Source organism: Ruditapes philippinarum, unplaced genomic scaffold (assembly GCF_026571515.1).
Source record: "Ruditapes philippinarum isolate M1 unplaced genomic scaffold, ASM2657151v2 ctg1393_1_1_1_1, whole genome shotgun sequence".
NCBI classification, from domain to species: domain Eukaryota; kingdom Metazoa; phylum Mollusca; class Bivalvia; order Venerida; family Veneridae; genus Ruditapes; species Ruditapes philippinarum.
The window spans coordinates 41,268-63,980 of record NW_026864718.1 but is presented as its reverse complement, the minus strand read 5'-3'; the positions used below and the strand labels follow the sequence as shown (position 1 = coordinate 63,980).

General features: G+C 31.7%; 3 protein-coding genes across 3 annotated transcripts in view; all 3 read right to left on the bottom strand.

Moving 5' to 3' along the window:
• Positions 1-316: 316 nt before the first annotated feature.
• Positions 317-6,630, bottom strand: LOC132726635 (uncharacterized). Its single transcript, XM_060711980.1, has 8 exons — positions 6,193-6,630; positions 5,928-5,978; positions 5,488-5,571; positions 4,596-4,880; positions 3,341-3,445; positions 2,940-3,041; positions 1,899-1,995; positions 317-1,465 (listed from the first exon to the last, which is right to left on the bottom strand). Exons 2-8 carry the CDS (start codon positions 5,934-5,936, stop codon positions 1,437-1,439), a joined length of 711 nt encoding a protein of 236 aa, XP_060567963.1. The 5' UTR covers positions 5,937-5,978; positions 6,193-6,630; the 3' UTR covers positions 317-1,436.
• On the bottom strand, positions 6,178-19,103 carry LOC132726629 (uncharacterized). The gene is made up of 13 exons (XM_060711973.1): positions 18,923-19,103; positions 18,365-18,787; positions 17,995-18,145; positions 17,525-17,661; positions 17,225-17,313; positions 16,441-16,594; positions 15,514-15,631; positions 14,171-14,381; positions 13,577-13,759; positions 13,204-13,402; positions 12,290-12,599; positions 10,006-10,036; positions 6,178-6,240 (listed from the first exon to the last, which is right to left on the bottom strand). Exons 1-13 carry the CDS (start codon positions 19,101-19,103, stop codon positions 6,178-6,180), a joined length of 2,250 nt encoding a protein of 749 aa, XP_060567956.1.
• Positions 19,104-19,164: 61 nt separating this feature from the next.
• LOC132726634 (uncharacterized) overlaps positions 19,165-22,713 on the bottom strand; it is a 43,129-nt gene continuing 39,580 nt past the window's right edge. The window contains exons 54-57 of the mRNA XM_060711979.1: positions 21,802-22,107; positions 21,455-21,602; positions 19,580-19,782; positions 19,165-19,380 (exon numbers count right to left, since the gene is read on the bottom strand). Coding sequence (XP_060567962.1) covers positions 19,165-19,380; positions 19,580-19,782; positions 21,455-21,602; positions 21,802-22,107 — 873 coding nt within the window. The remainder of the gene's footprint in view (positions 19,381-19,579; positions 19,783-21,454; positions 21,603-21,801; positions 22,108-22,713) is intronic.

Sequence of the window (22,713 nt, the reverse complement as noted above, 5' to 3'; positions counted from 1 at the left end):
ATAAAGGCATGACGGATGGCCCTGTGTTTGTTATCAACTTTGAACACATTTTTAACTGTCTGAAGTACTTTATAAATGTCCCACATTCACTGTTATTGCCATTGTTATGACCATTTGTCACAGAGTTGCTTTCAGTGTAAAAATATAATTCCCCCCCTGGTCAAAGTATCAGGTTTGGTAAAGTGTTTTCGGAAAAGAAATTATATACAGCTTCAATATCCTTTCATTGCTTTTGTGTTCTCTCGCTAGATTCGAGTACACACGGGAAAGTGATTCCAGGTCAGTAACTCGATCACAGACCTCCGCTCCACTGGAATAAAGTACAACACATGGACATTTGCTTTTACAAGTATTTATTTTTATAAGAAAGTAAAAAAGCAGGGACAGACATCAGGAGAAGAAAATGAAATCTAGAGTAATGCAAATAAAAAACCCCCCAAAAAAACAAGTTAAATAAAAAAATACATGACTTTTCATTAATAAAAGAAAACCTGTTGCACTTTTTTCATTCGTACATTAAAAAATCAGTAGATGAATGTCTATCAAAAGTTACAAAAATGTATACACAAAACAACACGGATCAAATTAAATAAAAACTTCAACTATAGAATACATCGTCATTACATAACAAACATTAAACTTCCACCAATAAAATAAGACGAGTAGATATATGAAAGTAAAAAAAGAAAATAATGTACAAAAGAAAATTTCATAGCTATAGATTGTATGCACAATTTCATAAAATTATAACAATACATATATCCCTATACTGAGTGAATTTATACTTGCAAATCTAATTAAACTATATCATACCAGCAAAAAGCTATCAATAGTTTAAATTGTTTGCAAAATACAAAGCTACAAACTTTTGAACTTGTAACATAACACTCCAAGAAACCTCGATAAGAATTTAATAAAAGAACAAAGCACATGCGATTTCCTATCTGTTTCTGGTCCATACTATGATATGTAATAGAAAATCATTATCAACACTTCAAACATTAGCCTACCACCAATAAAATAAGACAAATAGGTATATGAAAGTAAAAAAGAAAATTATGTACAAAAGGAATTTTCATAGCTATAGATTGTATGCACAATTTCATAAAATTATAAGAATACATATATCCCTATACTGAGTGAATTTATACTTTCAAATCTAATTAAACTATATCATACCAGCAAAAAGCTATCAATAGTTTAAATTGTTTGCAAAATACAAAGCGACACACTGTTGAACTTGTAAGATAACACTCGAAGAAACTTCATAAGAATTTTAATGAAAAGACGAAACACAGGCAATTTCCTATCTGTTTTTTTTGTCCATGATATAATATGTAATGTAATTGAAATTCATTATAGACACTGCACATGAGTATTATATAGCACTGCAAATTGTTTTTATAAATTGAAGTCAATCATTTAGTGTGTATGTTTCACAGAAGAGTTTCTCTCCCTTCACCACCTAGAATGAAAAGATACATTGATATATGAAATATTTTTGTATGCATCGCTTTTGTTTATACTTATATTTGATAACCTGGTGATTTATCAATGTAAATGATGAGATAAATGTGCCATCAACACAAAACATAAACTAAGAAAACGTATATACATGTATAATAGCTTAATTGAAGTAAACGATAATCGGTCATCTTAAATATTTGCTAAAGTATACAAGAATGCTCGTAAACACTTTAATTACATACAAGTAGTATTAAGTATATATAATAAGGTCATTATTTAAGAGCAAGGCCATCATGTAGTTATAAGATTTTACACGTTGCCATTCAATCAAAATATAATATAGATATATCAAATAATAAACCAGTCATATTATACGAGTATAATTTGCAAGTTATGTATTAAAAAGTTAACTTATTGAATGAGATTATAACCTGTGTCATGATCAGCATCCTGTCCTGCATTCGTATGCCCAAGCTGTTTTTGTTTTTTTGTTTTTGCCTTCTTCGTTTTAGCAAAGCTTGGTTTTGACTGAAAATAGAATTAGTTGAAACTGAATAGAATAATAAGCCTATTTTAAAGTAAACATTGTGATTAGAAATATATTTATGAAAGAAGTTCGAATATGACAAATACCTTAAATTTTCAAACGGAACAATATGAGGATTAAAGTTGGCGTTTAATCGGCTCAATTGTTATCAAACATATTTTGCGTAAAAACCCTACTCAATGATATTAAACATTTTGATATTTATGTAGATAGCAATTTAACTTAAAGTCTGTATATATATTAATTTAACTTCCACTATTTGCTTATTTATTTTTGTTTGGTTTGCACGCCGAATTTACACATATTTATGATCATATGCGATTAGTGGTCAACTATTTTGCATCTCTTTTTTGGTTTGCACCCAGGTTTTTGGTTTGCGCCCCGGTTTTACATTCGTTTATGATCAAATCCCAGCGGTTGATCTAACTAAAAGAGTTTCCTGGATAATTAACCAGTAATTACAAATTCCTCCGAAGCTGCCCGACTACTAGATCTTATACAATATAAATTCTGAAACAGCCGCGAGGGAAAAATGAATATTAGACTCAATGTTCGAGATCAATTGTCAGGGAGAAATTACGCCTCGCCCGAGGATTGAACCAATTTAACCACCACTGGTTTACTATTCAGATGCTCTCCCTATTTAGCTAAACTGGCGGACAACGTAGATTGTTACTGAATTAAATGCTAGGTATATAGGTAGGTAGGTTGGCAGTCTTTTCTAATACCAAACTAGGAAAACATAAGTGTATGTTATACATCTTTTCTACACGTTCAAAGCAAACAACATTATATAATCGTGTTTTTTTTGGTACAGTGTTATATTTTCGATATATGGTTATTTATACACATACATCTTTAGCAAAATAAATACAACAGTAATACATATATTTTTGCAAAAACAATTTTTTTAAAAAAAATCTACCTTTGGTCCTGCTTTTCGTTTTTGAAATTTCGACGTTGCATGAGTTGGATTTAATTCTGGAGGAGGATGTTCCATTACTTCCTTCTTTCTCTTTGGATTTGCCTTAAAATCACAATAATTCATGATGATTATTATCATTATCATTACCTTTTTGTATACCGCACCCAAACAAGGACATATCTAAAATTGATTGCATTTTGCACAACTTGAATTGTAATTAATATATGTATGGAAGAAGAAAAAACATGTTTAGGAGATTATATATTTATTTGATTTTGATAAACTTTAAAGTTGGCTTGTATTAAGTTTGTAAAATGTCGTGAAGTTGTTTATATATGATCCTTACTCTCTGATTTTCTAATTTCTTAGACATAATGTTGTTAGTTTATTTCTGGTTTTACCTCAAATTCCTCCCTCTTTCGCTTCAGTTCCTCTGCAAGTTCAAAAAAGTTGAACTCTGGTTTTGGATGTACAAAAGGTACATTACTTTGTTGTTCTGGGGCAGCCTATAATTTAAGAGATTTGTATGCATAAATATTATGTAAATATCAGACATCAAAACATTTGCAATTTGTAAGGCCAAAAAAAAAAAAAAAAAAACAAAAAAAAAACAACAACATATGGATGTTTACGCGTAGCTATGGACACGATGTTGGATTATACAGTCCTACTTCACTAAAATATCACTACTGTTGACACATTGAAAATATTCCCTACTATATTTAACATTCAGACGGACCCCAGATTTTCCATCCATCCCTAAAGATATAACCTATGATAGGGTCATTGTCTGTTAATAACTAGTAGTACTATTTATATAATGATCATTGAATAATCCTGCTTGGAATCTGCGCCGCGACATAGGTCATTGTTTTGCTTGTTAAAATACAATGATTGTCAGCTAGCAGATGTGCAAATAAAACCACAAACTCTTGAAAAACATGTACATGCAAGCGAATAAAAAATGATTATTGCATTTCAAAATTATTACATTTCAAAATATAACTCCAAAATAAATTTAAAGACGTTCGCGTCAGTCATTATATAGAAATATGGATGGAATGAAACATAAAATCATAGAAGTTTTTTAAACTTGCATGATCTTAGAATATGAGAACACAATTATTTATAGCAACAAAATGAGGCTGACATTTTAATTTTGGAGTAATCTCTCTTAGATTTTATTCTTTGTTTATTTAAAAGGGAGATAATCAAGAATCATGATAAGCAAGGCCCACATTTTTCTGCCTTTTATGTACTTGATTTCCTTTAGAGTGACTGTTCAAAACGTCAAAAATTGGCATACAACGGACCGTTTTAAAACATCTACTAAAACTATACAAATGGAGCAAAAATTAATAATGCAAGTCCATTCAAGTTTGTATTATGAAGAAAAATAAAATGAAAAACATAAATAACAAAAAGTCTTTTCTCAGAATAATGATGTTTTCTGCATTTTCCATATCTCTTTTTTGAAAACTGAAGCAAATCTTCTTAAAACTATATAAGTTTCAAAAGAAACACATTTTTCAAATATTTTCGGACTTACATTTTACTTAAGGGAAAAAGTCATGTAGATGTCAATAAAATTCTGGCCCTGAACTCAATTATTAACTATAAGCAGTTCAAACGATATTTACAGTCATAGTTACTTACGTCTTCTGATATCGATGGTAATGATGTTCTCTCAATGTCCAAGTCTTCCATACATACAGGTTGTTTTGACATCCCTTCAAAATCCAAGTCATCCGGAGACTCGGGTTCTTTTGATGATTCAGCAATTGCCAAGTCTTTTGGGGACACAGGTTGTATTGACGTCCCAGCAGTATCTTCCTCTGATATCGGCTGTGTCAGCGTTCCCCGGATATACAAGTCTTCTTCTTGTACAGAAGTATCCTCCGACGTCGAGTCACTATCAGTTTCAGTTTCGTCATTGTTTACCTTAGAAAAGAACATAATATGTTCGTATGTTGAGGGGAGACATAATCAAAATCTATGGTGAATGGTTTGTTCAATTCACAACTGTTTACACTTTTTGACAATGTATTCCATTCTAAATTGACAGTGTGCAAAACAGATTCTTTTTGTTTAATTGTATCTACATTAAACTTGTTTTTTCCCAATTACATGTCATTTACCAACTTCTAAAAGCCACAAGTATTAACACCATCTAACAACTTTGTCAATCATGTTTATCAATTTCAACTGTCATATATATCTACACAATATATAAACATTTGCTGAGTACATGTATGTTTACCATAAAATAACTTGCATTAGTTACTTGTATCTTCAACATTATCAAAAAGATTATCTTTAACATATCGTTTGATTTCGAAATGTTTCTTTATTTACTTTTTATGCATTAATCATGGAATATACTTGTTTAGTCAACATATATGTATACATAATCGCGTACAAAAACATTAAAATGATACATTTTTAGATTAATTCATTCAATATTAATTTTCAAAACCGAAAAATTACGTTTTAACACATTTTTACACATTCAGATATATTTTTCCATTAAAGTTATTTTTCAACTTACTCTGTGTACATCAGCACGTAAGGTATGTGAAATAAATGCTGACATTGGAGGAGCATTGGAAATATGATCTGCATCATCTTCACCCTGAAATATAAAATGTAAACTTCAGGGAAACTGTGTGAGAAGGTAGGAAAGGAGTTGGAACGGTGTGGGGTGGGGAGTCAAGGGAATTGTCGTGGTGATTTAAGTATCGTGCTTTAACAGTGTATATGTAACGTTTAACCTCATCAAGTGGCATTACTTTGTCATATAAAGAATAATCTCGCACAGGTTCAACTTAATGATATCATTTCACAAGATGTTCTTATACACTTGTCAAACATTCAAATTTTAATTAATTTACACAAATGATATATCTTTTAGAATTGGATATTATGTTTAATCAATAAGCTCAGCAGGTCTATGACAATATTATGTAGAATATATTAGATAACATTTACCCAATACATCGGTGAAACCTTTGCGAATCGTCGAATTGACGGACCCAGAATCTGCAAAAATGAAATAATTCATAAATAGATGCTTTAATGAAAGAGTTTGGAATAACTTTTGTTAAACAAAAACTCCTAAGAAGCTAATTTTGTAAAGAGCTAGCCATTTTTCTTAGACTAGAATAAATTTAAGTTTCAGAAGCTATGCTAGTAGGTGAACTATTTTATAAGATATTTCTGTTTATAAATGGAAGATATATCAAAATATCATTACCCCTTCTTTTCCAGAGATGTGTTCCGCAAATATATTTGGCTCTGAAATCTACAGTTCAAATAACATTGAATTATTATGTCTATTATGAAAAACAGTAATTTAACAAAAGGGTCATGATGGCCCTAGATTGCTCACATGATATACTTTGCTAAAAAGGCCACACTACATCAATTCAAACATAAGTAAATAAGTCAGATATGGTGATGCATTTTTACCCCTGCTAAATGATTTATTAAATAACTGTGGTCCGCTAGAAAATGCTACATGGCAAATATCAATGCTTTGGTCATTGGAATTCCACATAAGAAGACTCTTAAATGTGTTATTCTTTATAAGTCCATATAAACTACATGACCGCAAGGATGATGCCAGTTTTGACCCTGGGGTTATGATCTGATTTTTACAGATATCCAAAAGACTGCATGCAAAAAATCTGAGCTCTAGGCATAGCAGTTCAAAAATTTAGAAAAACAGAATCTCTAAAGAACAGCCCCCTTAGCACCGACTTAAGAATAATTTAAAATGGAAACAATGACATTCTGAATTAAGAAACACCCGCATATGTGTTTATACGGCGGTTATCAATAACAGCTGATATAATAACCAATAGCCAAAACCTAATAATAATGAGTTTTCCTATACAAATATTAACTAAGTGACAACTAAGTTGGGACACTGGGAAGGGGTCAATATTAACCCCAGGACCAAGATATTTATAACTTTTGTAGAAAACAACCATGTTATGCTACATGATGAAAATCTTAACTCTGGGTATTGTAGTCTCGGGGAGAGGTTTTTAAGACACGTTTACTTTATAAAATAGATAAATACAGAATCTCTAAAGAAAGCTCAACACGGCAAAATTGAAAATGTTGCAGGCTCGGTTTGATTGAGCCTGTTCATGGACGGTACTGGAAAGTGCAAGTTACCGTCCACGCCCCCTAGCACCGGCTTAAGCAGAATTCAACATTTAAACATGAATTAGTAAAATATTGAATTTAGAAACATCCGCAGATGTGTTCATACGGCGGTTATCATGGAACCTTCAATGTGACACTTCCGTGCCATTCCATGAAAAGCGGCGTATGGTCCCCAAGTAATAAAAAGCGTGTGCTCTAAACGAGAAAACAATGGGCGGAACTAAATAAAATGGAATTTTGAAAGAGGATCAGAGGTTATGAAGCCTGCGTATCACAGATAATTAATTATAAGACGTCAAAAGACAAAATTAAAAAGCAGGCAACATATCCTGTGGGTGATTCAACATTATTCAAGTAGGAATATTGGAACCACCCAACTAGAAAATGCCGAAAAGTTGAAACTAAAAATTCCACAAGCACAACAATAAGTTCGAGCTGAACGATCTTCAAGGATCGAAAATATAACATCATTGATTAAATGTACGGGGATACTTTTTACAGCCGCCACACGGCACGAATAACACGGATGTGATCATAAAATAGATAAATACAGAATCCCTAAAGAAAGCCCAACACGGCAAAATTGAAATGTTGCAGGCTCGGTTTGATTGAGCCTGTTCATGGACGGTACTGGAAAGCACCGGCTTAAGCAGAATTCAACATTTAAACATGAATTAGTAAAATTTTGAATTTAGAAACATCCGCAGATGTGTTCATACGGCGGTTATCAATAATCATGGAACCTTCAATGTGACACTTCCGTGCCATTCCATGAAAAGCGGCGTATGGTCCCAAGTAATAAAACGCGTGTGCCCTAAACGAGAAAACAATGGGCGGAACTAAAAGTCTAAATAACTAAGTGACTCTCAAGGACAGGACCATTCTTATCCATGGGACAAGATTTATACAACCTTTAAGTTCCAATTGTACATGTAAACTATCTAAGCCCTTGACATTGCAGTTTCACTAAAGACTTTAATGTATTTTGCTATTTAAGTCCATATAAGCTGGATAATTCCAGGGACGGTGTGAATTTCACCCTTCGGGCATGATTTAGGTTCATAAAAATATCTAAACTCTAGGCTTTGTAATTTGATGAGAAACAAGAAACATGGCAATGCCATGAAACCAGGTTTTCAATTACATGTATCACCATTGTAGATAAATATGTTTTATTTGAAATACAAATACAAGCAACAAACAATGTTACTATGTGCAATGTAAAACATGAATAATGTAGGAGGAATTGCCACAGAGGAAGTGTTCACTATAATTATATTCTGTATAAGGAAAAAAACAAAGGGCCATAATAAAATAAAAAAAAATATTCAATCACGAAACCCCGACAATATGCGCCAGGGCACTGGATGACAAAGCTACTGTGAAAGTTTGAACAAAATCCGTTGAGAAATGTAGGAGTTCAGCATAGAAGAATTTTTTCACTATATATTCTATATAAGAAAAAATAACGAAGGGCCATAATTAGGTCAAATATTATCCAATCACAAAACCCCAATAATTTGCGCCAGGGCACTTGATAACAAAGCTTCTGTGAAAGTTTGGTCAAAATCTGTTGAGAAATGTAGGATAAGTTGCGCATGTTAAAAATTGTTCACTATATAATCTGTATAAGGAAAAAAAACAAAGGGCCATAATTAGGTCAAATATTATACAATCACCACACCCTGACAATATGCCCTAAGGCACTTGATGACAAAGCCTCTGTGAAAGTTTGGTCTAATTCCGCTGAGAAATGTATGAGGAGTTGCGCACAGAAAATTGTTCACTATATATCATATATTGGGGAAAAAAACAAAGGGCCATAATTAGGTCAAATATTATCCAATCACAAAACCCCGATAATATGCGCCAGGGCACTTGATGACAAAGCCTCTGTGAAAGTTTGGTCAAAATCCATTGAGAAATGTAGGAACAGTTGGGCACAGAAGAATTTATTCACTATATATTCTATATAAGGAAGAAAAACAAAGGGCCATAATTAGGTCAAATATTATCCAATCACAAAACCCCGACAATATGCGCCAGGTCACTTGATGACAAAGCTTCTGTGAAAGTTTGGTCAAAATCCGTTGAAAAATGTAGGAGGAGTTGCGCACAGAAGAAATTGTTTACGCCCGCCCGCCCGTCCGCCCATCCGCCCGCCGACATACCTCAGTCTAATAACCAGTTTTTTCCTTCGGAAAACCTGGTTAAAAATTTGAAGCTTTCATTTAAATGTCCTTTTTTTCAGTTTTTCTGACCTACTTATGTCATTCTTCTGCGCTCAGTGACGGTCCATCCGTCCTATCAAGCACGGATAGTACGCACCAGAAAGACCAACTGATTAATCTGGAACTACCCATTTTATATATCGCAAATGATACGATGGATATTGGTAATGCATTGTATTTCTTTATCACATTGCTGTGCCGCATTGCCGAATCCGACAAATGGTATGGTTTGACCTTGCATATATTGTGACGTAATGTAGTATGCATTAAACAATCATACCGTATGGTCATGCTAGTGTTACCGTTTCAGTTTTAAAACATCAATAGGAAATGACTCTTTTTCTGTCTTTTGGATATGTGATAAATAGAAATATCATATTCGTGTACTTTCATTACTAAAATATTTAACTTGTTGAATGAAATGCTTGCTAAAGGCTTAAATTACATAACATAATTTTAATACAACTCGTTCGATGATTTCGTTTTACAAAATCTTCCAAAGTCCTCTTATATTCTTGTTTAATTATTTGAGCTTTTTATTTACATTGTTCCTTTTTCACTTTGAAATCAGTTTCAAAAATCTTATATTAAAACCATTGCAATGTATAAATGCATTTACTTTGTAAAGGAAACATTTTATAAAAGAAGTAGTATGTACTTACCTTTTTGTTATCTACAGCTTCTTTCTTTAACCTAAATTAACAACAAATCATTTGATTTTAATACATAGAATTGTCACACAAAAAATGACTGGGAACTTAATTGACAAGGATTTAATTGACAAGTATTCTTTTGCAATGTTGAATTATTTAAGAAAACAAAAACAACAACAACAATAACAACACAAAAAACTACAAAAAGTCAATGACAATAATAGATCACTAACAACAACAAAAATAACAAGGTCAACATTATCGCCAAATTCACCCAATGCCCATCACAAAAGCTTTTGATAGATATTTGGGCATTATAGATATGCATATAAGAATTATATTCAAGGCAATATCTTGAAAATATCTCGATATTTTATCATCTCTAGTGACCTTGACCTTGCAAATATTAACCTAAATTACATGTGTCACACTTGTAGTCATGATAGTTATCATTTTTTCTACAAACCATCAATAAATGATAAAAAAAAAATGATCCCCGTACACAAACTTTGACCTCTCTATGTGACCTTGACTTTGGTAGCAGGGACCTGGATTTAGTGCGCAATAAGCCTCACAATAATGAACATTTGTGTTAGGTTACATTAAAATCCCCCCAATGTCGAAGTTCAACTCATAACAAGCATTTTTCAATGACTTCTAAGTGTGACCTCAACCTTTAACCTAGATACATGGTTCAGGCACTCGTAGTGGTGAACATTTCTATGAAGTTTCATTAAAATCTGAACATGCGTGGAGGAGATATGCTCTGGACAAAATTTCTATAATTTTTCATCTTTATGACCTTGACCTTGCATATATTAACCGAAATTACATGTTTCAAACCGATGATTATGATAATACTGGTGGTTATAATAATGACTATTTTTGTTTCAATCCCTAAATAAATGATTAATAAATGGTGCGAATACACATTTTCTTATTATTATCTGAACTTTGACCCCTAAGTGTGACATTGACTTTGGCTGCAGGGCCCTAAATATTGCACGCGACATCCGCTTTACAATGGTGAACATTTGTGCCAAGTTATATTGAAATTCCTTTATGCATGTACAGTTTTGCTCTGGAGAAGTGTTTTCAATAACCTCCAAGTGTGACCTTGATATTTGTCCTAGAGACATAGTTCATGCGAATGACACTGTTTTTTCATAGTGGTAAATATTTGTATGAAGTTTGATTGGAATCCCTCCATATGTGTAGGAGATATAGTTTGGACAAAATCTCTATATTTTATCACCTCTGATGACCTTGACTATCGTCTTTAGTGACCTTAACATTGCATTTATAAACCTAAATCACATGGTTTATACCAGTAGTCTTTATAATGACAATTTGTGTTTCAATCCCTCAATAATGATGTCTAAATGGTCCGAATACACATTTTCATATATTTATTAAAATTCCTCTGTGTGTGTAGGACTGATATGCTCCAGACAAAAAATGGACGCCGCCCGTCTACCCACTAGGGAGGAAACTATGATACAACCCGTTTTTCATAACTTAATTGAATGCCTTCACCGTCATCAACTTACGTAGAATCTAATTTCGGGAAAATGAGCATTTTTCCATAATCGTGAAACGGGAATCTACCGGAAGTTGATATTGATTCTACGTCTATTTCTATTTATTTCGTATTTTATGAATAACTATTTTACAAAGGTGGTTATTTTCACCTTATTATATACTTATAAATGAAATACTCAGTCAAATTGATGAAATAAAATTCCATATTTTCACTATTTTATTCAGTCAAATTTTACGTACAATAGATTAATTCAAAATGATACTTTATCCAACAATTGTAAACGCGCCAAGATTTCGCATTCAATGGACTAATAGTTGCGTGTTCCAAACAATAAGGCAATGACCGAGACATTATTATTACCCACATTATATTCTGTACTTCTTGGCCAATTTTCTTTTGAAGTTACTTGCATTACTGAAAAATCCGTTTTAGAAGCAGGCACTGCGGGCCTGCTCTTCTAGCTCTAAATATTTGATGGTCTTAAATGAAAATGGTAAATATATAACAGACACCTTTATTACTATAGTAACTGACGTGATTTTACGTCTTTTGGCGTCAAAATAAAACGCATCATTACTTATTTCTGTTTATACATAAAAACATGTTAAAAGACATTTCACGCTTACGGATATAGAATATATAAAAAACTCTTAATTGGAAACGCGAAAGGGCGATAAACAATAACTTTAAACGTAACATTAAATTTAGTATTTGTTTAAACCAACAAATATTAACTTTCAAGAAACTTACTTCATTTTCCTATATATTAAGAGGCCAGCTACAAACAGGAGTACAACACCAATTGCAATTACAATAACAGCAAATTCCCAAACCTCCAGAGACAGTTTACAGATTATGTCCGTTGCCTTACAGTAGCAGTCGTAACTTCCAATTTTATTATCACAAACTTTCCAAGCTTCGCAGAAACCTCGTGCGCACTCGTCAACGTCTTGTTCACAATAAGGTCCTTCCCAAGAGGTTGGACATTCACACGTGTAGTATTTGTCGAAGTTATTAGCTCTCCTTGTGTCATTACAAGTGTACTGACGCGGGTTTAAACCTGTGAAGTCAACAAAAACACTTATGTAACGAGGCGAAAAATATTCAATAGACTTCATTCAGCATAAATTGAAGTAATAAAATTGCTTATTTGATAATCTATTATTATTATTATTATTATTGCATTGCACACAGCATATTTGTGTAAAATATTAAAACATTGTTAAGTATTTAAGTGAATTAGTCTACATTATGAGCATGTTTCCCATAAATATCTCAAATATTGATGAAAACAATAAAAATGTCTCATTTTAAATATTCTTATAATATATTTTTTGAAGAAAAAAAAGAAGAAAAGAAACAAACAAACATGTTGATAGTGTTCTAACTGGTTTAGTATGAACATTTATTTAATAATAATGATTAATAATAATATTTTGTTCTGGAACAATTTATTATCTGCTATATAAAGATGTGTCGTACTATATCATTTATCCCACACTTATCAACAACATCCATATACAATTCTTTCATGATTTATCTTGTATACCCAATACTGTGAACATAGTTATTTACGGTATTACAGACATTTTATTATAGACCTATTCACTTTAAGTTTCACTTACCCTGTTTTTTTTTAAAAAAACTGTTATTTCTGTACTTACTCAAGCATTTTCCATGTTGACATTTATTTTCCATAATTACAAGCTGGACATTCACGACGTCAGAGAATGTTCCATTCTCATCCTGTGCAACAAGTTTTATGGTTTCTATACCAACAAATGATGTGTTGTCTTGTGTATATATGACAGAGACGCCTTTCCATGCTGCACTTGAAGGATTTGGCAAAGTATCAAAGCTACACTGAAATAAGAAAGATAGGAAAACCGATTAAAATAATAAGTCGCAAAATAATCTAACTAGTTTTCCATGCAATCTTGTTAAATAACATTTTTAAACATGGTTTTTATATATTGAAGTTCATACCAAACCTGACACAATTATGTAAATCTTTTATTCAGCTAAACGTTTTAATACCTTCCCATGTGAGCACGCCATGTAGGTTTGCATTTCCATCAAGGATACATCTTTGGTATTGTAAGAGTCGGAATCATTGTTTGTATATTGTTTCATTTGCAAATTCTGTGGTCCATCAACGTCATAAGCGATTATTATCGCCGCCACTTTAGATATAATTTCACCAACTTGTTCTCTGTATATCTACAATTGAATTAATACCCATATTGTTAGTTTCTAAGGCAATTGTAGTTATTCTATCTAAAACAAATACCACATGGTATGGACTGAAATGGGAAGCACATTTAATCAATGACCATACTTGCTGTTTTCTTTCTTTCATTAATAAATACAATGATTACAGTTTACCTGGGTTTCTCAACAGATAAATGATTTTAGGGTTTAAATCGTAATAATTCATATTTTGTGAATATTCAAGTTAAATGGAAATCTTGCATACATTTGTTTTCAATGATAAAAACGAATTTATGATGAAATAGTACTTTCACAAGTAAAATCGCTTTAGGGTATGATTCTGTTTTTATTTGCAATAATAGGTAATGATATAAGTTGCAATGTGAACGTTTTATGAATCTAATTACTTTGTACACTTACCATAATAGGTTCAGTGGGGTCGTCATGTAAAATAAAAGTCCCATCTTCAGAAAATGCACTGATAACAGGTGGGTCATTTACAGGCAGAACATTAATGTCTATTGAATAGTTTGCGCTAGAAGGCATTATATCCTCCCATAACGGCTGGTCTTCAAGTGTAAAATTTACCGTAGATGTCCCAAAACAATTTAGACACAGTGAGACAGTTAATCTGTAAGATGTATGATATATATATATATATATATATCATCCTACTTTAAGTGTGATTATATATCAAATATTAAATCTTTCAAAGAAATGTATATTTTTTTATTGGTAAATAAATATTTATTTTAATTTTAACTTTAAAACTGTATGGAATTTAATATTTCTTTGAAACACCAGAACTCCGCGAGTCGGATGTGTCGCCTTGTGAACAAATAGTTTAGGAGAAATGGCCAGGACAAAATGAAATATGAAAATTAACAAAGGGCAATAACTCAAAAATAAGAAGTGCAGAGCAGCAGTTTCTATGTACTGCATTTCTCATCAATAAGAAATATCATCCTATAGTCTATAGCTTTTATAATTTATGAGAAATAGCCTGGACAGAAATAAAGTATGAAAATTAATAAAAGGTAATATCTAAAAAAATAAGAAGTACAGAGTACTGGTTCTTGTACACTGCACTTTTTTATGAGATCTATCATCGTATGAAGTTTCATGTCCATAGCTTTTATAATTAAGGAGAAATGGCCAGGACAAAAATAAAGTATGAAAATTAAAAAAAAGGGCAATAACTCAAAAAATAAGAAATGCATAGTACCGGTTCTTATCCACTGCACTTTTTCTTAATGAGATCTATCATCCTATGAAGTTTCATGTCCATAGCTTATATACTTTAGGAGAAATGGCCTGGACAAAAATAAAGTATAAGAATTAACAATGGGCAATAACTCAAATATAAAGAAATGCAGAGTACCGATTCTTGTGCACTGCACTTTTTCTTAATGAGATCTATCATCCTATGAAGTTTCAAGTCCATAGCTTTTTATACATTAGGAGAAATAGCCCGGACAAAAATAAAGTATAAAAATTAACAAAGGGCAATAACTCAAATATAAAGAAATGCAGAGTACCGATTCTTGTGCACTGCACATTTGGTTATTATAAGAAGCACGCATACCAAGTTTGAAGTCAATCCAACTTATAATGACTGACTTATGCTCAGGACAAGCTTAAGGAGACGCCGATGCCGACGCCGCCGCCGACAAAAGTAACCCCTATATGTCGCCTTTTTCAAGGCGACACAAAAAACTTGAAGAATAAATATCACTATATACAAATAAAGTGTTTATCCTTACAGTCCATCAGAGATCAACGAAATGTTTCCAAATGAATAGGCATTGTTCTCGGCTACAAGGCTGTATATAAAAGGGTCTTTTTCAGCATCATTTGCTATGAGTTGGAACTGTGTGGTTTCTTTATAATGAAATAATATTAAAATATTCCTTTCAATAAGACTTTAATAGAGAAGCCAGCTGGAATGCAATAGATCATCAACACTGTATCATAGAAGATACAACAATCCTTTAACAGGTATCTAAGACTTCACTTTGTAACTAAAACTTCATGTTCTATTTTTACAAGTAGAATGTACTTATATATGCAATAATCATAACTTTGTTATATCAATGAAAAGTATGAAGATTTCAGACCAGGATTCAGTCTTTGCGAAAGGTACATACAGGTGTACCATTATGTTCATACTTCAAGTAAAATTGCGAATCAAAACATAGTTTTCTTCAATAAACAGTTTGCACTGACGTAATAATGAGCATCTGTCATGTGTCTGTAAAGTCTGGCACGCTCAGTATTCTATTCTATCTGTTTATAAAAATATTTTAGTGCAATTGAGAAAATGAATAATACCCTTAGATAACCATAAACAATATTTATACTGCAACATCATTATTTTCTTGAGGAACTTATTTTCGTGGTTTTCGTGTAAACATGTAAATCTAGGTCAATCCACAAATTTAAGATCTAACGAAATGTAATTATTTGTAAAAATAAACATTACACGAATCTAATAACCCACTAAAATGTTCTTTGTGACAAAATCACGAAATTTCATGCTCATGAAATTAAGTAAATTCATAGTACCTGAAACTTCATCAATTGTAATTGCACACTTACTACAATGTATTCTATTTTAACTGTTAAACAATAGTTAAGTGCAATTGAGAAACTGAATAGTACACTTAGATTACTATAAACAATATATATACCTGAATCTTCATCAATTGTGATTGTAGTATGTATAAATGTTGGTGGATTGTTGAATATCTTAGATGAAACTGCGGCTAGTGCAAACTGGGTCTCTTTAGAAAAATATGTTTGATTTCCTGTCATATTGTCAGAAGACAGACGGGTGTCACAAATCTGCATCAAAATTTATAACAAATGATATTATATATGAATGTATATAAAAGCGAAAGTGTTTAATGAAAAATACTTTCTATGTCACGTGATTTAACGTTCAAAGGGAATTTGATTAACATTATTCATTAACAAAAAGTTGACACACGAATGAATAGGAATGATCATTCCCAGACGTTCCTTACTAAATATTGCTTTTTATCTAGATTATGTAAATATACAATACATGCACAGTAGTGTTCAATAATAATAATAATGAATACTGGCACCTCGAATAAAGTCATAATTATATGACGTTAGGAAACAAAATAGTATTTAGTTTTATTACTTTTCCGCAAAAAGCCATTGAAAAAAAACTGTCAATTTTCAATGTAATTAACATTTTTTTGCATAATAGAGCACGATGCATTGTACGACTGGGTTGAAATTTATCAATCAGGCCTCTGGCTTTCGTTATTATATTTTTGCACTTCTTTATACAACAATGTAAGTACAATAAACATCTAATTTTTAAAAATACATGTTCATCAAAATGAGTTGTTTTCATGCAGCTCTTAGTAAATGTTCAAAGTATCTTATAAATGTACCTTGATGAACAATACTGTTGAAGCGAGTACAAAATTATATACATACCAGAATAGATGATAAGTCTTCAATGTTGTTGGCGATTGTTTCATTATCGAACATGCATGTGTTGTTAGTAATTTGCCATTGCTGTACGTCTGTGATTGAAACAAGGATAATGCTTATCAATTTTACACATACACTTTAAGAATATTTATGACAGACAGAAACAATCAACTAAATCAAAAGTGATTTACCAGCTGAAAAGAATTCAAAAATGATTTTGTTACTGAATTCAAAGGAAAACATTTATCCCCATACATATTTATTTTAAAATATTTTTAGCATTAGAGGTTGTTATAAATATACCTGGATTCCAATGAATAACCAAAGTAATTGTTTCATCGTCAGTCGAGTTATCATGAGGATATAAAAGTTTTAGAGGTCCAGGTAGTGACTTTTGACCAACAGGACTTAGAGTAAACGACATATCTATTGCATGTATTCTGAAATATGGGAAAAAGTGATGATCTCAAAATAATTTAACATCCATTGATACGAAATTGGTGGAGCGACGATCGAGTGTCAATTATAAATACTTACAATTATTAAACTGTTTCTTTTTATTTAAATATTTAAGAAGTTGAACTTATTGTAAAATAAAATCAAATGTGTAATAATACATCGCAATACAAAACAATGCTTAAAGTTAAGATTTTAAATCATAACTTGGTATAATAAAAGTTTAAACAGTGTTATCCAAAAAATACTTTCAGCAGTTAATAAAATTACATTATGATAGTCAGTACATATAACAGAAATAGGAAAGTGAATTATACCTTCTATAAAGAAGTCTTTCCGTTTGGTTGGACGTATCATCTGGGTTAACAATGTATGATTTAAATATTGTTGAGGCAGCCGAGTCATAGCGCATCGTCATGTTTTCCTCTGATAGCTCATTGTATAAAATACTCTGCCCCTTTTCCATTCCTGTAATCAAAGTAAATATTGTAAGCAAACTATCGTAAAATTAACTTATTCATTTCAATCATTATAATTTATTTATTATCAAACATTATTTATTTATTACAAATAAAGCTGTTGCTTCTGTAACTCTGTAACTTAGATCCTATATTCATTTTGAAATAGATTAATCTATGCAAAGTTATCTTCTGCTGCATAGAATCAAATGATAACAGTTATGTATACCTTCTGGCATTTCTAAACTTAATCCTAGAGCGGCGCTACGTTTTACTCTACCATCTTGAGACGTCTTCAACTGAAATCGTTCGCCCTTTCCAGAATCACTACTTAGAAGTTCAGAATTATCATCAGTAATCAGTAAAGAGTTTACAAACTTGTTGATGCAAATCTCAGCTTTGTTGCACAATCTCATGAATAAGAACAAGGTTCTGCCACTCTCCATTAGGAAAGTATTATCGTCGTCATTGACTGTACTGTAATCATAAACGCCCTCGCTCAAAGCACGGAGCTCAGATATTTTGTGATATTTGATGCCGTCGATTAAAAGGAACCCGTTTTTAATTTCAACAACTCCAGACATGTTATATCCAACCCAAACACATGGTATTATATCATCTATTTTATCCATGGAAGTTCCAACGCAGAAATCTGAAATGACAAAGCAGCAGTAAATTCATTTTAAAACTTTATATCATAGATTATGAAAGTAATTTTCATATTGAACAAAATTAAATCAAAATGACGGTATTATCGGCGTATCGTTAAACTAATCTTGAACATTACCGTAACGTCTTATGTTTGGATCTGTGCTAACAGTCCAAGATTCCCCGCAAGAAGTTGGGTCTTCCGATTTAACGGCTGTAGCTGGAACAACTTCTTTGGTAAATTTCTCAGCACCAACTGCGTCTGCCTTGACAGTGTCCGGGTCTGGAGCTTCTAGAAGCACGGTAACACCTGGACACATTTAAAATAAGTTATTGTATGATTGCAAATAAAATTGTAAAAGTAAACTTAGTTGTAAGTAATTAAAATGATGGATAAGATAAATTCTTGCCTTTCTTGTCTTCCCAAACAGTTGTTAAACCTGCCGCGTTCGTGCATGCTACACTAACAAAATATGTTGTATTATGTTCAAGTTGTCCTTCTAATTGGTCGTTTATTGCCGTTGAAACAGTTCCAGTTGATGTATATGGCTGCAAATCTTCAAAGCCGACGTCTGTTCCAATAGCCCATTTATACTCCTGTAATGTTTGAAAAGTTTCTCTATGATTATAATCATGTCATAATTATACCCAAGAGTATAACACACACAGATATCTTATTTAGAAAATGCTTCCTTTCCAAATTTAAGCCAAGATTCATTCTGTAAGTTGTAGCATTAAAGGTGTTAACAGATAGTAAAATGTCTACGGTAATAATCATTGTAATTAACTATTTTACCTCTATTTCGCTCTTGTCATCATTGCACAGCCATAATGCTTTTATTGTATTGTTTGATCCTTGGAAGTCAGATGGCGTAAACTCTCCTTGCCGTACATCTATATACATCATCACTTGTTCGTCAAATAACGGCGGAGTAATGTCAATGTAAAACCCATTTGAGGATGCAATTACTTCACCGCCTGATCCAAGGACAGCTTTTACTATTTTCAATCATAAAAATATAACAATTTCAATATAAATCATTTAGTATATTTTATCTAGTATTTCCCCTTTAAACGCATGTATATTATCTGATATCAATATTTTTTTTTTTTTGCATTAACATTAAACCTTTGCTTTAATATACATTTTCGTAAATTAAATAAATACAGTAAGAGTATTGCCTTCAGACACATTTCAGATATAGCTATGTCACATATACACAATCGGACAAATTGTAAGGCTAAGCTATTTCGAGTATATCAATGCAGAAGCGCCATTTATTCTATGTCAACAAAATAGAGGGTTTGTTTTCAAAACATGTTCATGAGCTAGATTAACAATGAATTTGATTATGTTAACTATCATGTTAAAATAATACGAAAAAAATGGTAGTTTTAATTCATTAGTTTACATACATTATATACGTTTACAAACTTGTATTATGATGCACATTTTTTCTTATATAAAATTATGTAATACATCATAATTTATAATCATATAAAGTAAAAAGGTTAAATGTTTTAAAAATTCATTTTGTTAAATTCTTAACCTAAATAGTTAAAATTAATATGATTTTTTGTCTTTAAACATAGATTTCAAATATTACAGTTTAATTTTTCTATTTTTAACTTTGTTCCAAAAAATTTTATTTGGTTGATTTTAATTATAAATTTTCTTAAAATAAGCTTTAGAATTCTAAACATTTGAAATTGTTATTTTTGGCAAATGGCTTCCATTAGCACCTTTTGTTCTGTAAAGGATGTTTGTCAATGTGAAAACTTGTTGACTTTTAATAACCTGATATGTTATCACCTTGATAAGTATTAACATAATTTACTACAAAGACACCAAAGCTGAGAGATTTCTTAGTCAAGATGGCACCTCCCACTCTTCAACTTTGTGAAATTCTTGATTTCTGGAACCAGGTTCACAAAGAACCAAAAGTATGGTGTACCAGAAACGAAGACAAGTTGTAAAATAGGACATTTCGGAATCAAAGTATCATTCTTATGCGATACATTATGTAGGAAATACGTCTTTTTCCTACTTTTTTTGTTAAATTGTACTCTATTTTGATTTTTGTAAACTTGTTTATAACAGAATTGTTGTAAGTCTCATTCCATAAAATATTTACTTGTTTTAAATGTTATAATGTGAGCTTCTTTGTAAATAATAAAATAGGAAAGCTTAGAGCAAATCTATTTAATATTAAAAACAAAGACTCTCTTTGCTGAATTGTTCAAGTAAATATTAAAAGAAATGTTTTAATTAACTTAAGAAACTATATAAATCTATTTTTGTGTTAATCTATAGTACTTTTCATATAAATGGTACCTCTCATATGCAAAGCTTAATTCCCCATTTTGCCTTGTATTATTTTAAATAAGTACCAATCTGTTAAAATGATATAACCTAACATAACATTATCATTATGTATTAACTGATATGCATTATAAACTTTTGTGTTAAAATTATTATATGTTTACAACATTTGTGATAATGCATGCATCATTCTTATGCGATACTTTGGACATAATAAATTTGTTGTTAATTAAAATACTGTCCAAAAACGACACCGACCTAAATAGGTACCGCCCCAGGCTCATCGTCGGCCCAGTAGCTTGCGTGTAAAAAAACGCCTCATAAAACTTGTGTAATATTACCAATTACCTGTAATGTACAGTGTATTGTTAAAGGAAGCGTCCAGTTCAATATCTTTGATAGTAAAGTCTGTTAAGTTGTAGCCATCCGATTTACAGTCGATTGAACAATCATATTTTGAACATGCATTTATACAAGGTAAACAAGGTTTAATAACCTGAAAATGCAAACACATAAAATACGTTTTTTTATTAACAATGTTATTTTCACGATATATGAGCATAGTAATTAAAAATAATTGAAGATTTCAAAACATAATATTTATACTTTCTCATTTGTACATGTCACAAAGTCAGGTGAAATATCTATATCAATACCTTAAATATCTTCTTTAACTTAAACGTTTTATATCTTACCTCCTGGAATGGTACCATATCAACCGCCCCTGGTGATTTTCCAATACCTGCCTCATACTTTACAATCGCATTTGTTCCTCCTTGGAATGGGTAACCATATCGACATAATGCGTTTACATCTGGTGGCATGACAAGGTCTTTGAAAGCAGCAGTGGCTTGCCAGAGATTAAAAACATCTAAAGCTGGAACTATGTTGTCTTTATTCCAGACGTGTAAAATTAATTTTGTGTGAATACTTAGCGGAGGCAATCCGCACATCTCTGATATTTGTATCCCATCCGCAAACACGTTTATACAAGTAGTTGCCTTGAAGAGAAATACATTTAATATAACTCAGATTGATATTTAATTTCCATATTATACTCTTCTCATGTAAGATTTCGTAAATCCACATTTAAAAAGTTACCATTTGAAACTATGTTAAACAAATGTTACTTCTTGACTATCTTGAAAATGATAGGTAATAAAACATAAGCCACCGCCAAGCGGTGGTCACGCTCAAAGTTTTCTTACTTTGTTTGTTTGATTGATTGAGATTTACATCACACCGGCACAGTATAGGTCATATGGCGATGTTCCAAATAAACTGGTAGATGAAGACCTTATATGCCTTCGTGCACTATTTCAGGCACGAACGGCTACCTGAGTTGAACGACCGATGTCCAATAAGCTATCTGGATAGCTTCATCACATGAAAGAATTCAAAAACCCTGTGAGGATTCGAACCCACAGCGGTGAGGGGCAAGTGGTTTGAAGCCAACAACCTTAACCACTCAGCCACGGATGCCCCTCTTACTTAGTAAACACATCGGGAAGAAGAATACTGTAGTAATGAATACTCCTAGAAAACATAATTTTCCTAAACAAAATATAATTCAAATTTCAAATTGATGGTCAAGGTCATTCAAATGT

What these genes read in the sequence shown, in the direction of transcription:
- LOC132726629 (XM_060711973.1), bottom strand. Translation starts at nt 19,103, where the DNA reads ATGTGTCCAGGTGTTACCGTGCTTCTAGAAGCTCCAGACCCGGACACT. An exon ending in AAGTTTAGAAATGCCAGAAG is followed by an intron (nt 18,146 to 18,364) that starts GTATACATAACT and finishes CTTTGATTACAG; the next exon opens with GAATGGAAAAGGGGCAGAGT. An exon ending in TTAATATATAGGAAAATGAA is followed by an intron (nt 10,037 to 12,289) that starts GTAAGTTTCTTG and finishes TTGTTAATTTAG; the next exon opens with GTTAAAGAAAGAAGCTGTAG.
- LOC132726635 (XM_060711980.1), bottom strand. An exon ending in TACCATCGATATCAGAAGAC is followed by an intron (nt 3,446 to 4,595) that starts GTAAGTAACTAT and finishes CTTAAATTATAG; the next exon opens with GCTGCCCCAGAACAACAAAG. An exon ending in GGATGCTGATCATGACACAG is followed by an intron (nt 1,466 to 1,898) that starts GTTATAATCTCA and finishes TTTTCATTCTAG; the next exon opens with GTGGTGAAGGGAGAGAAACT.